Raw genomic sequence first — 18,340 nt, 5'->3', positions numbered from 1 at the left:
AAGTTTCATGTGACATCATAACAATATCTTACTATAAAACGGGTGAGCGGGCAAAACAGGAGCAAACCTCTAGCCTAATATAAATCTTTAAATTCTTATATATGGAGATTTCTGATGTCATAGTAGTACTGATGTGATTGACTGGCCTTCAAACCGGTACTAGAATAATGGCTACTACACTACACAAGTACAGTGCCTATAAATGGAGATCTCTGATATCATTAATATGACATCATCGTTCTGACGTCATAGACTGGCCTCCAAGGGGCTTGGGCCGTTATGTCAAATCGACCAGCTTGAGCTTCATCGGAAACACGTAGTGGTGCATTTTGCTAAAAGAAACGTTATAGTTTAATTTAAATACATGTATTCGCCTTTGAATTTATTACAAATAAACGTTTCCCAAATATGGAGATGACTGACATCATAGACCACATGAGACTGACACAGTATGTCCATATATGGGCATTCCAAGATATGGGCTAAATATTGATGACATCAGGGATCTCCATATATGGGCATAAAAGGGACAAGGACTGACACAGAGATCTCCATATGGCAATTGATTTATTAGTGTATTAATTTTCCAATTAATTAATTAATTTGCAAATGTGATTTGTGTCATGGCAACCACACATCTTCTAGTTCTTTTTTTTAACAACTTATACCCTATTATCCCAATTTTGTGTTTGCCTGAAAATAGCAGATCCGCAATTACTTACAATGTTCTGTGTTTTGCATTTCGGTGTATAGTATTGTAAGCTTGTACTGCTTGTTCGACAAAGAGGTTTGTTGAAGAGGGGAAAAGATAATGTAGATGTCTGGTAGACAGTGGTCAATGAAGAATATTGGTTTAAGTGGTTATGGGTTCTTTCTAGAACAGGGGTGTGCAATATTTTTTCCATGGGAAATTGAACAACAGAAAATATTGTGGAGGGCCAGGTCAAAAGGCAGTGCTCCCCGCAAACTAAACACACGGCTTTACCTCCGACTTTATTAAATAAATACGGCATCGACTTTTCTTTTTTTAGCCACTTTAGCCATATTTAATGGGTCGTCTTGACTTGTGACCAGTCTGACCACCTGCTTGTTATTGAGACAACATCCAATGATCACACACACACATGCTGATGTACGCATTGCGTCCATATGTACGTGAATAAAAAACTTAAAAATAAAAGCAATGCAGCTTTAGTCCATACATGAGGTAAAATTAGAAAATGTGTTTATTTTGTAATTTGCCATTAACCCTACAAGGGCCGGTCAGAGTGAACCAAAGGGCCGCATACGGCCCCCCGGCCGTACAATGCCCAGGTCTGTTCTAGAACCACTAATATAAAAGGATGTTTCAGAAAACAAATTATTATCCATTGTTAGTGACGTTTACCCAAAAGAGAAATTAGATGTGCCTCAGTATTCACACTTTGTGAGCATGTAGATATGCTATTTTGACTTTTTTTTATGGAATTTCTTTGAAAAACGTAGATATATTTTTTTTATCCGTGATCCACACAATGTGTCCCGATCTCGTGTTTGGAAATACTGTTCTATGACAAATTAATAACTTTTCTGCGTATACTGTAAAAAAAAGAAATGACAAGAATGGCAAGCTCACAACCTCAATGTTGTAAAATCAATATATTCCATTTTATTTTTACATGACCCACTTTCACACAACTGAAATCTTAATAAAAAGAGAAAGCAATACACGCTTTATTTGGTCCCGACAAACGGACATAAGTTACATGATACACGTTCCATCTTTCAGGTATTTCATGGATTCCATTTGCTGCGTCATTGCCAGGACTTCATGGAAACCTGTGCTCAGGCCAGACATGTGCTGGAAATAGGCTTCCTTCTCCACCTGGACCGACAGATTATTCACGCCAGCATCTTTTAAAATGGCAGTCACCTGTAAGAGAGGAAAACCACAGTTGGGTGAAGTGTTAATTAATTTGACAGCAAATTTCATTCGGTTTTAGTCGTATTTTTTGCCGGATAAGCGGTTGAAGATGGATGGATGTTGGAGACAATGAGCTATAATTTCGTCCATGCCTTGCCCCTTATCCCTAAACTTCTTTGCCTTTTTTTACTATTTTGAAAAAACATTTGAAAATACTTCAAATAGCCGATCTATATCGACATGTTGTGAGCTTGTAGGTCAGCTATTTGAAATATTCAAAAATGTAAAAGGAATTGCGAAAACGTTAAGGGATAAAGGGTAAGGCATGGACGAAAATAGGGCCCTATGAGTCATCCTTTTCCTGCCTTAACTCTCCAATTTCTACCCACCTGCTGTATGATCCTCTGCTCCAGTACATCCGACATAATCTGAAGATGAATTGTTCCTGCAATGACACTGGCGGAGTGCCTCCAGAAATGAGGGTCTCTGTATGACAGCACTCCTTCAATCTTCTCAATCTGAATTTAAAAAACAAAAACAAAACAAAAAAACACACAAATATTAGCAATACTAGTGCAATGGGACTGAGTTACTAGGGCCCAAGGTGGAGGGGGCCTGTCTCTAGCTATTGAAAAATAGCAGATATACAAGCTCACAACGCGACACAGAGTGCTGCGAGCTTGTAGATCTGCTATTTTTGAAAAGTCGTGAAAATGTGTGCAAATCTTTTGAATATGTACTTTTTAATCGAACATTTTTAACTCAAATTATGCTTCTGGGGGGTCCCTGGAACTAAATATTTTGAGATGGGGGTCCGTGGCCAAATACATATCATTGGGGGTCCTTCATATGACAATATTTGAGCACCACTGATATAGAAAGCTTGTATATCTGCTATTTTTCAATAGTTAATGCACAAAATGTGAGTGAATCATTCCTTGTACCCAGGGCCCAGAAATTGGTGCGACACCCCTCGTTATGTCAAGCGGATGAGAGGTTCGCGGCCACTCGTGGAGAACTGCTGATCCAATGGACTCGACACACGACCCTGCACTTCCTTGGATCCTCAGAAGTACTCCGGTGCCAAGTCAATTGGATGAACGGATCACCAGATACCGCATGGCTGCTTAGAGCAGGCTGGCCCAGTTCTGGTGAATCCGCTTATCGAATGGGATTCACATTTGACACGGCACTTCTTTGGGGCCTCAGCAATCGGATAAGCGATCAGATATGCAAGATACGTGTGCTTGTCCAGAGTGTTTACATTCCTCACCCTTTCCAGTGCAATGTTCAGGTCCTTCTCGTGTTCTGGAGGTGTCCGTAAAAGAAGGACCTCACAGGCATCCTTCAACAGTGGAATGACACTGAGGAAGATGAGGGTAGAGATGAAGAGGGAGCAGATGGGGTCGGCGATCAACCAGCCAAATTGCCGGATTAGGATGGTGGAGATTATTACACCAACACTGCCCAAAGTGTCAGCCAGTATGTGCAAGAAAACACCTGGAATATAGCGTGAAAGAAAGAAAAAACATAATTAGAATTGTCATTAAGACTCCAGCCCTGATTTCTCACATGGCCCTCCTCTAGCACCACCATCAGGCCGATTTTTGCAAAACACATGTTTGGACACTGCTCCAACAAATTTTGGCCTAAAATCACGCAAAGCGGTACACAGTCTCTCTAAAGTCATGTCATCAACATGGATCTGTCCCATTTCCCATATTCCCTCCTGACTGGCTACGATTGCCTTCTAAAGTTTGTGTATGCGACATGACGGTCGCTTATCTCCCGATTATGGAGTCTTACTGGTCAATAAGATTATAACGCTTATCATTATGATTACAAACAATCATTATCATTACCATAAACATTATTAGTATGGTTACTAATATAGAGGCAACACACCATTGTATTTGGTCTGAGAATTCTTTTCCCAGCAAAGTGAACCTGTGTTTTGTAAACTGTCTGAGTAATGTTATCCGAGTTGGGCGGTTGGTCATGCTTTACTTGACATTACAATATGTAATATAAATGGTAAGACGGAATTCATGCAATTTCCCTGAATTGCATCTTTTAGTCGGAGGTGTTAGGGGTATTTCTCGCTAATCAGTCTAAAAGTGCCAAATTTTGCACAGATGTAGCCCAGGGCTTGCTTGACCGATTGCAGCATTGTTGATCATCCGATGGACTTGCGAATCGGATGGACCTCAAACTGCACTTCCTTGGCTTCCTCGCCAATACACTTCATTCACAAATACCATGTCCTCAAGTCACCCAGAAAGAAACAAAAGAAAGTGCTCACCTCTCATGTTGGCATTCATTCCTCCGCCCCCTGAGCCATGGGAGTGTCCATGTCCTCCGTGACCGTGTCCTCCATGACCATGTGCGCCGTGGCTGTGCTCGCCGTGGCTGTGCCCGTGGTGAGAGTGACCGTGGTCCTGAGAGGAACAGCCCTTGTTGCTCCCATGGGAGTGTGCATGACTGAAGGCACAGATGCCCACCAAGTTGACCAGCAGACCCCCCACGGACACCGGCTGTAAAAGACGGAGATGATCACTGGGTCAGGGCTGGGAAACCATTAAGACAAATGCCTTCTCTATAAATAAGTAGTTCTCACACTTTCAAGAGGTTTCAAAAATGTTCAAAAATAGCAGATGTACAAGCTCACAGCGGAGCACGATGTAAATGATCTGCTATTTGTCAATAGCCAACGCTAAAAATCTAAATGACACAGATGCTCTCCGGTTTTAATGGATTAACCGACAATAAAGAAACCGACCTTTAGAACTAATAACCAGATTAATCTTGCACATGTAGGTTAATCATATAATCGATTTTCTTGTGTCCAAAAATGTTACTTTTCAGGATTCAAATTCAAAAATAGCAGATATACAAGCTCAAACATGTTGCTTTTAGGATTGTACATCTGCTATTTTGTTTACTTTTGTGTGACACTGTGGTTCGAATGTACCGTCACTGTAGTAAAACATGTGAGGCTCCCGTTTCATTTCTTATTATATCAACGTATTGACAGAATATCTTTTTTATAATCTGTTGAATCGATTAGTCTGATTAACCACATAATCCTTTATTATACTTCGTTGTACAATGGTGGCGTACAAAATTGCCGATCTACAAGCTGTGCGTTTGCGATGGGACATATTGTGAATAGTGAATATCGATCTTAAATAATGCATTCACAATCCTTTGTATTGAGCTGAGAAACGTGCAGGGTTCACTTACGGTCAGCATGTCTGTATTAATATTAGGAGGATCAAACACTCTGGTGACCGACTCCATAAAGACAAAGAAAGCTATGACCATCAGGAACAGGCCATTGATGAAGCCAGAGAGAATTTCAACACGACCATACCTGTAAAAGGGAAAAGAAAAGAAAAAGAACAATGAATCCATCCAACTGAATAGCATCACTCATGGATTAAAGAAATTAAAAGATTTAATAGGCCAAGTCCCAATGTGCGATTTGTGCAACAGCACGAATGGAGCCCCTCCCCCACTAGTACTCTGTTTCGTAATGAATCATCAAAATATGTAAAATGACAATGTTTCTGTATTGTCATTCTAAATATTTTATCCTACTGTTCTACATACAGCAAGAAATCGCAGATTGAGGCTTTAACCTTCCCTTTTATGAAATACCAAAGACCATTGTGGTTTTATGTGAGATGCTTCTGATATATTTTATTCCTAGTTTGACCCATTCAAATACTATTTCATCTTAAAATTTGGGGCGTGTCAAAATTAGTCGATTCATTTAGTTAGTCAATTAATGGAATTAACGCATGAATAGTTTTTTAACACAATTAATGCATGCGCAGAATGACCTGCCCCATACATCCCATAACTCCACCCACTCAGCAACCTGATATGTGATGGTTCCAAACAATGATGGAAAGAGAACCTGTGCGTGGATGGGGGGAAAAAAACACATGTCGGTTATTGCCAGAATAGGCTGTGCAGTTGGCTTTGGCAGCGACTCAAATCACATAGCACAACGGGGTGAGAGCAAGAGTCGAGACAGAGAGAAGGAGAGTCTTTTATCTTTCAATTTCCCATAAAACCTTTTCAGAGAAAATGGGCATATTTTGGGGTACAGTTACGAATGGTGGTGATCAAATTTAACTCGTTACAGTTTCACAACTTGAATTTTATTCATCAGTCACAGTGGAAAATCCCTTGAGCAGGAGGACGACGATGAAAAGGCTTTCAGTGATGAGTTACTGACAAAAAGCTTCCTACAGAGAATATAGTCTAGGCTCATTTGAAAATAAGGGCGGATTCACACTGCAGTCCAATTGATTCTAACTGTTCCTGAAAACGGTTGCCTGGTCCCCGCTGGCCAGCATTCACATTGGCCAAGACTCTTCCATGCCTAAGTACACTTCATTCAACTGTAGTGGTATTCATGTGCCTCCCGGGGGCGCTGTTGACTATGGGGCTTAAGGAGATTATAGAATGTCATGTAACAGAAGAAGACTTACTTGTCAGAGTTTAAAGTGAATAATAAAGTTTGACTGTGTTCCTGACGTTATCTTGAGTTGTCATAATAACAGAACAACAATACACAACCAAAGCAGTGTGTGCTGACTGACTTTGAAACATCACAATGTAACGTTGTCTGTAATCATTGTTTAAAGGTATTGCCACTGGTGCATCCTTGGTATCTTAATAGTGACGGACCAATCCTTGAGATTTATATCCCAGCAGAAGCTTCACCACTTCCTTGTTTATGGAACGATAGCTTCACATTGCAGCGCACCGTTCTCGTCTCGAGGACACATCAAATGGACTCGGGACTACCTCCGGAGGTGGTCTCGGGGCCGGTGCGTTGATCCGTTTCAGAGGACAGTAGGCAGGCTTCACACTATCAAAACATCGACCAAGTAGCCTCGAGTACGCACCCGAGACCACAGTGTGAATCCGCCCTAAGTTACGTTGATAACGATCAAACATTCGTATGAGAATATACTCTTGGCTTCTTTGAAAATAAGTTACGTTGATAACAACCAAACGCTTGTATTTTGTTCAGTAACATTCAGCCAGCGGGGAGGCGTGCACTGCAGTCAGAATTTGTTTGAAAAGCCTCATTGCTTAGAAAGCTGTCCTGTAGAAAGGGGGAGAAATTATCGGATTCACTTCCCTCTCTTCCAACTTACACTGCACTGCTTGATGACATTTCATTTAGTTAAATGCTGCGAAATACAAGATCATGTTAACCAAAGATTCAAATGTTTTTTCCTTGTCTCCTTGAAACGTGAAGTTTTTCCTTGTCTCCTTGAAACGTGAATGTGTTTCGATGAAACAGTCTAGACATTTATAAAATCATATAAAAAAGTGTTTTTTTTTTTTACAAATCATTTTGGGAGCAGGTAGAACAGGGTTCCCCAATCAGTTTTCCCCAAGGGCCGAATTATGTCTAGGGTACCAAGCCAAGGGCCACAACATTGCAGGGGGCGGCGGCGGCGTTCGCACTACTCCAGCGACAGTTTTCGTCGTTGTCGGGTGAAAATCTTGTATGTCCAAAACCGTTCATTTTGAATTTATCATTTTAAAAATGATTTAAACTAGTGAAAACAGCCGATCTACAAGCACACAACGCCTTGCGAAAGAACGTACAAATTTGGAGATACGAGATTTCCACCCGACAGCGACGATATACTAGTGTTGTTGCTGCTCTTATACCACCATTATTACTGGGGTTGGTGTGGGCCAGACAGTAGCCCCCCGCGGGACACAAATGGCCCGCAGGCCGCCTATTGGGGAACCCTGAGGTAGAATGTTACCCATAAGAGAAGATCCTGGTAGCCTTCCAGCGGGTCATGAGTGCAGCAAAAAGACCCAGGACTAGAGCAGAGCAGTCAAAGAGCATGTGGAAGCCATCAGAGATCAGCCCCAAGCTGTTGGTCCACACACCATAGAACAGCTCCACAAATGTGAAGGCCTGAAACAGAAGAGGGAGAAACACAGATGCTATATTTAGATGTTATTTCCATACTGTAAAGTTGCAGTAAAGAAAAGACCTGGGGTTGGTGTAATTCGGGTATACAGCCCCTCTGCCATCATAGGCCAACTTGAGACTAACACCAATCAACACAATAGCTGTTCATCATTTTAACAAAGACCCCAGAACTGTTACATATCTGCTTATAAAATAAGTTCTCTACATAGAATAAATCAAATGTGTTTTTCTTTTCCCAATGCAAGAGCTCCACTGAACAGTTTAAGTTCAGTGTTCAGAACATTATGACAAATGTAGATTTTAATTTAACTGTTCTCATGCTAACCCATGTTACAAAATAGTTACATGTGTGGGGTCTGCGGCCTAATACTTTAATTTGGGGGTCCTTGACATGAAAAGAGTTGAACCACTGGCTTCGATGAAGGAAACACAAAAACAAGTGAACTTGTTGCATTTCTCTCAGTATTGCTCCTGCCTGAGGCTGTCGTCCATACCAGGTTTAGACAGAGGAAGTAGAAGATCTGCCTGGAGTCGTACTCTTCCAGGATCTGTTTGAGGGAATCTTTGATGAAGCGAGGCAGAGACTGGGAGGTGTGCTGGAGGGCATCCCCCATGAAGTTGTACAGAGGAGTTCCCTCAGGAGAGTAACCAACCAGGGTCCCCTTCTGACCTTTCAACGATGGGGAGGACAGAATGCTGGCAGCTGTGTGGGAGAGAATACAATGGTTTGAATGAAATAATGCATTTTAAAACAGTACAGCACAATATTTCTTTTTATGATTTACGCTTTCCACTGCACTGTAAGCTTGTAGATCTATTTTCACTACTTCTTTGGATTTTCTTTCATTTTTATGGAATGCTTTTGAAAAACATTTGTTTTTTAGTTTTTAACTTGTGTGGGGATTTTTTGGGGGGGAAATCCGTTTGAAATAATAATTAAAAACAAAATGTGTAGGAAACAAAAAATAAAGGGGTATTCACTCGCGACACACTGTTTGGGGAAACAGTGATATATGATTCAACCCATTTAGGCCTAGAATTATTGAATGCTTTAACCAGTGAAAAATAGCAGATCTACAAGCTCACAGCGCGGCACCAAGTGCCGCGCTGTGAGCTTGTAGATCTGCTATTTTTTGAGAAAGTCGTGATAATGTGTGCAAATCTTTGAATATACTGTATGTATTTTCAAAGTGAACGTTTGTAACTCAAATGTTCTGCCAATAATAAAAAGGCCAACTCTGCTACAGTATACTCACACAGGATGAAGAAGACGGCGCTGACCAGCACGCCTCCAGAGAGCACGTGCTCCGTGCTGCCCTGCTGCGGGGGCTTGCTCATGGAGCGCAGCTGGTCGGTCAGCGGGTGCGTCCAGAAGTTGGCCAGCAGCAGGGCGCTGAGGAAGAGGGCCAGTGCGCCGTAGCGCGCGCACCGGGGCGTCTCCATCTTGGCCGTGCAGACGGCCTCCACGTAGAACTCCAGGATCATCACGGAGAAGATGATCATCGCGAACGGCAGGATGAGGCCGGACCACGACTCTACCTTGCTCTGTGGAGGGTTCAGAAGTATTATATTACAACTGTAGTCTGAGCGTGGGACACTTCACAGCGCAACTGACTGATGGGTTCAGATGCTTGACACAGCAGTGGGAGCGGTACAGGAGTGGCATTAATCACAACCCTAGCATCCGTCCCAAACAGGCAAACATTGTGGGAAAATCGTCAAACATTGGCTGAAAAAAAGAAGATCTACAATGTGTTTTTTCTTTTTTTTGGGGTTTGGTATACCAATCGTTATCCAACCAGGAGAGAGAACCCATTTAACAGCTTACAATTTGAATTTATATTTTAAGTTCCAATTTTGTCTGATCTTTATTTGTTCCATCAGTTCACTTTTCTTTCCCGTTTCCTGTATGAGTTCTCTCTTCTGATTGGGATGAATTGGTATCGCGAGCTGAAAACTTATTTGCTGTTAAGAGCTGGAAAGACATGGAGATCCTGTGTTACTGAAAATAAAAACAACACTCTATAACAATGATTACAATTGGGTATAGAGTAAAGAGCTTTTAAAGGCTTATTTCAACAAAACCTACAGCACCTTTAACACATCTGGTGCCAACCCCGAGTTTCCCGAGTTTGTATTGATACCAACGCTGTGCCAACCCCGAGTTTCCCGAGTTTGGGCCGTTTTTGAAAAAAAAAAAAAAAAAAAAAAAAGGGTTAGGGTTAGGGTTAGGGTTTTTTTTTTCAAAATTTTTTTTTGGACCTCCAGAAATGTATTAGGCATGATCGCGATCGCGAAATTGCATGTTTAATCCCCATACCAACCCATTCTTTCAAACATGGCAGCCATGTTTGTTTACATCTGAAGAAAACATAATGGCCCATAAATCATGAATGCCTGAACGGATTTCCAAGCGGATTTTTTTGTTTGAAAGCTGTGAACAGCATCTACACACGTGGTGCATCATCTAGGCATGGGCGTGCACTTTTTACACAATTGCACAATTACATGGAAGTCTATGGTAACCATGGCAACGCGAGACATTGAAGAGAAAAAAGCATTGCAACATAAGTGTTAAGTACATGCACTCTTAAAGCCTTACCTCTGTGGTCGCTGAGAGCACGATGACCCAGGGCAGCAGAACCATGGCAGAGACCAGGTTGTCCAGAGCATAGAGGCGCTTGGCTCCGCCCAGCTCCACTGACAGCTTCCTGGAAGCCGTGTGGAAGCCCACCTTCAGGCAGAGGGACGCCACTAGCAACACCACTCCACCCTGATGGGACATACGGCAGAAAACATTCTCATCGAAACGCATCATTTCTAACTGAACGTGAATCAATCATTTTCAGCAACCGACACTGTTCCACTACAGAGTATGAATCAGGCTCAATATAATTGCAGTGGCAAGTGGATGGAGATGCGATGTTCAAAATGTTCAAGGTTTTCTTTATAGTTATGTCTTGTATTGGAAGAAAAGAACAACGCACATCCTCCTTCTTTGGTTCTGAGCTAAACTGCAAAACAGCGAAATCGTGCAAAACACGAAGGTGGCTCGCAACTCACTTTTATGCTCCAATTTTATTCACAGCATCAAAGAACAACGTACTTTTGACCTTGCAGTCTTTTTACAGTAGACCATAAGGTCAGTTAATTTTCAGGCAGTATTCATTTTTAAAAGTGAGTTGCCCTCAGGGAACCACTGCTCGTCATCAAATTATTGGCTTAGGAACTAAATAATAACCATGAATTCAAGTCTCCATGGGATGAGCAATCGATAGGAAAAATATATAATGTTTGGGTAAACTATCCTTTTAAGGCACCTGAAGGTGCTGTGCTTAGGGTTCTTACAGATAGGTAATAAACATCTATTACCAGTAAGACTCCCTAATCGAGAGATAAGCGACCGTAGGTCGCTTATCTCCACAAATAGGGCAAAAATGGGTTTTTCCAAAATCTTCCTGATCCATGTTGATGACATGAGTGTAGACATGCTGTGTAGTGATTTCCGTGATTTTAGGGCAAAATCTGTAGGAGCAGTGTCCAAAAATGTGTTTTTAAAAATCGGCCTGAAGGTGGCGCTATATGGGACAGATTCATGTTGATGGGATGAGTGTAGACATACTGTGTAGCGATTTGCTGATTTTAGGGCAAAAACTGTAGGAGCAGTGTCCAAAAATGTGTTTTAAAAATCGGCCTGCAGGTGGCGTTAGAAGAGGGCCATGTGAGAAATGAGGGGTGGGGTCTCCGCGTTGCCTTGGCGGACGAATAGGTACCGGCCCCGGCTCTCCCGGACGCTCCTAGCCCGAGTTACGGCATTTGATGTGAGCTGCAGTGGAGGGGGTCCTACACTGGGGGCGCCACCACTTTTGCATCCGTTCTGGAGCAGCAGGAGTGGGTGGTCCCCAGGAATTCCCCGTGAGCAGCCCCGTTGGGGTGGTCATTTGGTCATTTTTGCACATGTGGTCATTTTTTACACCTGGGGGTCCCCCAGGGACCTGGGGGTCCCTGGAGCTCCGGGGGTCCTTGGAGGTTGCAGTTTGCCAGGTAAGGAGTGTGTGTGCAAAATGTGCCATGGATGGGGGCAACGGTTGTGGAGATATGAGCAGGGCAAAAGTGTGACGTGTGACGTGTCACTCACGGAGGGACATTTTTTTTACACCTGGGGGTCCCCCAGGGACCTGGGGGTCCCTGGAGCTCTGGGGGTCCTTGGAGGTTGTAGTTTGGCAGGTAAGGAGTATGTGTGCAAAATTTGGCATGGATGGGGGCAACGGTTGTGGAGATATGAGCAGGGCAAAAGTGTGACTGACTCACAGACAGACGGACGGACGGACGGACGGACAGACAGACAGCATGTGGAGGTTTTGGTAGTAAATGCGACCTACGGTCGCAATAAACCTATGTGTGCATGGAAAGCTGCTGGGGACAATGAATGTTCAGTGTGTTAAAAGTAATAAGCTTGCCTTGTGATCTGCAACACCCAGAAAGGCAATGGCAGTGTAGAGGAAATGAGTGAGGGCACTGTCATGATGTCCCTCAGCTGGATGAAGTCAGTTTTAAGGCAGATATGGAGAAGATCAAGTCCTTTATTGTCACATACATACGAGTATAATGTAGAGGGGAGCAAAGGATCTCCTTTAACCCATTTAGGCCTGAACACAATATGACGCAATACTTTATGCTTTAAATATAAAAAAATAGCAGATATACAAGCTCACAGCGCGGCACCGAGTGCCGCGCTGCGAGCTTGTAGATCTGCTATTTTTGAAAAATCGTGAAAATTTGAATTTTGACACAGATTTTTTGAAAAACCCAATGTTTCTATGTCAGCAATCTGGCCAGCCATCTTCAAAGAAAAGGTCCTTTTCACTTCACTGAAGCTCAGTTAGTCTGTTCTCGAGAGACTACGATGTCAGTGGTTCTCATAATCTTTCATGTGAAGGACCCCCAAAATGACATTTATTTGGCCACGGACCCCCATCTCAAAATATCTAGTTCCAGGGACCACCCAGAAGCAAAATTTGAGTTACAAACGTTCGCTGTGAAAATACATATATTCAAAGATTTGCACACATTTTCACGACTTTTTCAAAAATAGCAGATCTACAAGCTCGCAGCGCGGCACTCGGTGCCGCGCTGTGAGCTTGTATATCTGCTATTTTTCACTGGTTAAAGCATTCAATAATTCTAGGCCTAAATGCTTCTACTCAAACAGAGCATCTTAATTGCAATTTGTAGCACAAGTACACTGACGCCGACAAAATCTACAAAATACTAAATGTGGCATGTATAATTTGGGCAAATGTCTTTCACAACACTGAAAGGATACGGTGCTCTGCCATCTTTGCCATGAGGTCATCGTTGTCAAAGAGGAGGAGGCAGATCACAGCGATGATGAAGAATGCAGCACCTCTCGTCTGTGTAAATAAAAAGAATGTAAAACATTTAAAATATGTATGTATGTCTGTTCATAGAGTATTACGTAATTGTCTGCTAAGACAAATTCCTGCAATAATTCCCGCGTTAATGCTACTTTAATCTAAGGCTTGGTTTATACTTAACTGCATTGCAGTGTCGTGTGCAGAAACAAGCTCACAATGCATTGCTGCGCGACCTTGTCATCTATTTTTGACACGCAACACCGCCATGCAACAAAGTATACATCAGGCTTAAGTTGCTCGACACTTTTGGCAAGTGTAGCTTGACAAAAATAACATTTTCAACTTGTTAGAAAGCTATGAACACTCACAGTTCAACTTTTCTTTCATTTCTGTTCTATAACTACTTTGGCCAATGAAATAAATGAAGTTTGAAATGAGTGAATGAGTGAACATTTGTATTTTTGTTTTACCTTGGAAGGCCCTCCTCCTGAGCTTGTGAATAACACACTAAGGAGTGCAATAACCACTACATCACTGTGCTCAAAAAGCAACAACGTCCTAGAAAAAGTAAAAGAATGACAATTTATTTATGTCCACAAAAAGGAGATGCATACAAGGACACAAATATTATAGGTTTCACAAAATCATGGCATGTCTTCATGATACAATAGCATGTCACTCAGTACTCTATGGGTAGAAGTAGCAGCACATCTCCGCCATTTTTGTGGGACATGAGTTTAATGAAGAAAAAACAGCACACTGTACCTTAACGGGCCACAGAGAGTGAGACCGAAAAACCCCAGCAGTGATATGATGCAGCTGATGACAGCATGTTTGAGCAACCTGATCCACTGCAAAGAAAACGAGAAAGAGACACATTGCAACACGATGTAATGTAGCATCAATGTGAGGATCCATTGTTATTTTTTAAATCGCACGTGCACGTCATTATAATAAGCAAGATAATATGTCAGTACATCAACCACAATATAAAAAATCAAACCTCGGTTCGAAGTGAAGCGGTGGACAGATAAAACCTCTATTCTGAATGTATTTGTGGCTTACTACATTTTTTAAACCCTGAAGGCCAAATTATCATGTGAAGCTTGACCAATCCTCAAAGTATCCATTCATCTAACCGGGAGGGACATCGACATTTTGCTTTTTGAAAAAGCCTATTCATTCTGGACTGATATTTTACACGTACGGGACAGGAAAAACCTGTTCATTCTGGACTGAGATCACCATATATGGTAATTAAACAGACATTCTGTTTTTGAAAAAGCCTGTTCATTCTGGACTGAAATGACCATATATGGGCGTGATACACACAAAGCCATTCATTGGAAGCGGTTTTCACCGCTTCAAAAATGTGTGTGTTGTGATCTGCCCAAATTAACAGCAGCATGATCAGGTGAAAGACGACGAGGAAGAATTTCAACACACCTGCCGCTTGGAGACGACTTTCCCCGAAGAGAATGGTTTTTGAAAGAAAAGCAAAACAACAGCACTCCTGGTAAAAGAGGAAGAATCACCATCAATACATTGTCATCTGCATGTAGCTAATAAAGCAATTTGGCTAGTGGCAAAATGGCATTTCTCTGTATATATTCTTTAAGAATTGGCTGAGACAGTTCTATATTTACTGCTGTTAATCATAACAGTCTAGGTTTATGATTATATTTATAGAATAAACCTTCTAAAGATACAAAATGTATGGAACTAGAGGGTCACGGCCCTTCGGGCCGCTCCCATCTAGTTAAAAAAAAAAAAAAAAAAAAAAAAAGTTAAAAAAAAAAGTTAAAAAAAAAAATAATAAAAAAAAAAAATCGTTTCCGGTCGGACCTATTTGATCGCCGGACGCACTTCCGGTTTAGAACTCCGTGTGCCACGTGATCAGTCCTAGCCAATTGGAGTGCTGCATTTGGTCGTGTCTGAGTGATCCACAACCACAAACTGACAAAAACCGCTGGCTGCAGTTCTAAAATGTAGGTATAGATAAGACAAGCATGTAAAAACGGGCTACTTCTGTGTGTGTACTGTAGGTGTGTGTACATACCCTAATTTTAGTATGAAGATGAACTGGACGATGTGAACGACTTTGAGAATGTCATATGATTCAAAGATCCCAAGAGCCTTCAGGACCTTTGAGATCACAAGTAGAACTATGTACCTGGTTAACCTGAAATTCAAGAAAGAGAAAAAGATAGAAGTTGTGGACAACAAAAACGAAACAATTGTAAATAGACAGCTGCCTAGGAAATTAAGTTCACTTGTTGTAGTCATTGATGATACGTGATGGTACATGTATGCATTCCTGTGTGCGTGCGCGCGCATGCGCGCACGTGTGTGTGTACGTACACAAATTGAAGCTAAATAACAATGGGACAAAAATGACTCTTTTTCTTTTTTGTTCTTTGAGAGTTGGGCACAGAGTAGCTCTGGTCCAGAGCGTTAGCGAGGTCTCTCTAGCGCTCTGGGCACAACATCAGTAAAAATAAACTAAACTACTTCGCTACTCACCTAAACAAAGTCAATTTTGCGTCGTTGAAGGTCTATTCTCAGTGGTGGGAAACCTCTCAGCCCCCCACCTACTCTGTAAAATACACTATTTTTTTCATGAAATAAAATGCATCCACCTCGACCGCCGCAGTTGAGTATTCTTATTTCCGGGTTGTGTCTGCGGTGGTGGAGATAGACTTTCATCAACACAAGACTACCTTTAGGTGAGTAGCAAAGTAGTTTCGTTTATTTTTTACTGAAGTCGAGCCCTCGTAAGGCAGTGGAATTCCTGGTCCTGTATGAGCCTGCTTCCTGGCAGAGCGTTAGAGAGACCTCACTAACACTGACCAGAGCTAGGCACAGAGATGCCAACCAGAGGGACGGTATAGTCAAATTCCTGGTCCATTGGGTGGGTGGCACAGGACGGGACATGATCCTTGTAACTTCAGTGAAAGCTAAAGTTAACCATTGTCATCCAGCCAGTGTGTCATAACATGGTTTCCCCTCATCTATAGCTTGCAATTGTATATGCCTAATCTATGGTTTAAGTCCACAGATTAGGTAAGTATTGTTGCTCCGTCATATGACGTGGACCCCAAGGCTAGGCAGATATGTATCAGCTAATGGGGATATTAATAAACTCAATGACTTCATATGAAGCTCATATCAGGCTTGTTGTGTCCATTGAAGACAACATATACAACATGTTAGGAAGCCCTTAGAACAGTGGTCTTCAACCATTGGTCAGGGGACCACCAGTGGTCCCTGAGGGGGTTCCAGGTGGTCCCCAGCTAAATGATGGAGAGTTGGTAGCCAAATGGACCCTTATAGATCTTTAACTCTTGAGAGTGTGAAATGGAACCAAATGGACCCATAAAACATCTGCATTACTTAATTTACAAGTAGTCTACACAATTGGGGAATGTTCAAAACGTGTTTTTTTTATCAAGGTTTGCCAGTTGTCTCTCATATCAATGGTACCACATCAATACGGTATGGAATTGTGGACATTATCTTACCCACTGCCTTAGAAACATAGGTAATTTCAAAGGAATCTACACCATCAAGCAGATATTGTAGAGAAAGTATGAATAGATATATTGTCCATTATCAATTAAAAACAGGGGTAGGTGTGAGTACATATGAAAGAAAAATACATCAAAATGAGATGATGAAATAGGAGCACAATGCAAGCATATGTCTCTCTCAACATAATATGTTGTCTTCTTAACGTACCTGGCATTGGGCACTTCCACCATGCCCAGTTTGGAACTGGAGAGCACGTTACTGCTATATTTATCATCCATTTCCACACAAAAAAAAGCCAACGTTCACACAGCCAAAACCTTAATTCGTATATTAATGCTATGCTGTCATGTCTGCTACTAGTCGAGTAGTGGTGTCAACATTATAGTTATAGCGTTGTATCTCGGAATGTGAGGTGGGGAACATCCAAATGACTCCCGCTTACGTTGTTAACATAAATATCACTGATATGTAAACATAAAAAAGTAGTATATATTTAACCATAAAGTGGTGACAGAGGGTAGCAAGTAGCCTTGCTAACCTGGCTGCTAGCCACCAGGCATCAGTGAAATTAACTCCCCAAAAAACATTCAAGCACGGAGATATCCTTGAAGTACAACGCACGTCATCTTCTTATTCAGTATTCCACTGTTATAAGCCAAAAAATATAGATTTTCTGTAAGGTCTCATGGTTGATAAGCAGTAAACATCAACAGAATACTTTGCTTTGCTAGCAGCTGATCTGCACACTTCCGGGTACATGGGGAAAATCCACGTCGGTGACGCATGCGCAGAGCGTACACCTGCTTACAAGGACATGGCAGATACGTCATCTTGTAAAGCCTTCCTCTGCACTGGAAGCCAAATGAAATGGGATGCATTCAACTTTATGGGTGCATTTTATTATTTATAGTGACTGCAAAATCCTGGAAAAAGAAATGCTTTATATCAAGCATTGCTTTTAGCCTATGTAGGCCTTATTGTGTAGGCCTATTATAAGCTATTTTGTTTCCCCCAAGCAATGTGATACAAGTTACAACTCTGTTTAGGCCTATAGGCTATTTCTTTATTCCCCTTAATTGTACATACATTTCTTAGTTTTGATTGTAACGTATGTTATTGTTGTTTTTCTTCTTCTTCTTTCATGTAACATCGTGGAATTTGTGGAATTGCACTCAGAGCCTTCCGGGTGGACAAGAGTATGGGGTAATACACAACTTAATTATTCTTTTATTTTTGTGAACGGTTTACTTTATAAACCTGTCCTCCCTTATAAAAATTATTAAAAGAAATAAAGTGCTGCCTCCAAGCTCCACCTGGATCTCTCCATGATATTGATTGTTGACCCCTGCTTTGTGAATTCCAGCGCCCCAAAACCCCCCGAGAACCATCAGCAACGTGAGGCCGGACCTGGCCAACAACACTGTCCCAATGACACAATCCCAGTGTAGGCTACCTGAGGTTCAAAACCGGACCCAGCCACGGGGGGCTTGGGTGATGAGTGATGGCAGAATTGCCAAGATTGCCAAATCAAATAGTTTTGCCATGTTC

At 41.8% G+C, this 18,340-nt stretch overlaps 1 protein-coding gene across 1 annotated transcript; it reads right to left on the bottom strand.

Moving 5' to 3' along the window:
* Positions 1–1,618: 1,618 nt before the first annotated feature.
* Positions 1,619–17,530, bottom strand: slc30a5 (solute carrier family 30 member 5). The gene is made up of 16 exons (XM_080743821.1): positions 17,000–17,530; positions 15,321–15,443; positions 14,708–14,774; positions 14,027–14,112; positions 13,732–13,819; positions 13,210–13,297; positions 12,344–12,420; positions 10,486–10,656; positions 9,140–9,428; positions 8,378–8,586; positions 7,708–7,865; positions 5,147–5,276; positions 4,206–4,437; positions 3,177–3,403; positions 2,293–2,421; positions 1,619–1,912 (listed from the first exon to the last, which is right to left on the bottom strand). Exons 1-16 carry the CDS (start codon positions 17,068–17,070, stop codon positions 1,742–1,744), a joined length of 2,316 nt encoding a protein of 771 aa, XP_080599947.1. The 5' UTR covers positions 17,071–17,530; the 3' UTR covers positions 1,619–1,741.
* Positions 17,531–18,340: the final 810 nt, after the last annotated feature.

Source organism: Nannobrachium achirus, assembly GCF_963921795.1.
Source record: "Nannobrachium achirus genome assembly, chromosome: 15".
Classification (NCBI taxonomy): Eukaryota; Metazoa; Chordata; class Actinopteri; order Myctophiformes; family Myctophidae; genus Nannobrachium; species Nannobrachium achirus.
This window is presented reverse-complemented; position numbering and strand designations above follow the sequence as displayed.

Excerpts from the sequence above, each read along its gene's own strand:
- slc30a5 (XM_080743821.1), bottom strand. The coding sequence starts at position 17,070 with ATGGATGATAAATATAGCAGTAACGTGCTCTCCAGTTCCAAACTGGGC. Across the intron at positions 4,438-5,146 it reads TTAATACAGACATGCTGACC|CCGGTGTCCGTGGGGGGTCT; the intron begins GTAAGTGAACCC and ends CGTCTTTTACAG. Across the intron at positions 1,913-2,292 it reads AGCAGAGGATCATACAGCAG|GTGACTGCCATTTTAAAAGA; the intron begins GTGGGTAGAAAT and ends CCTCTCTTACAG.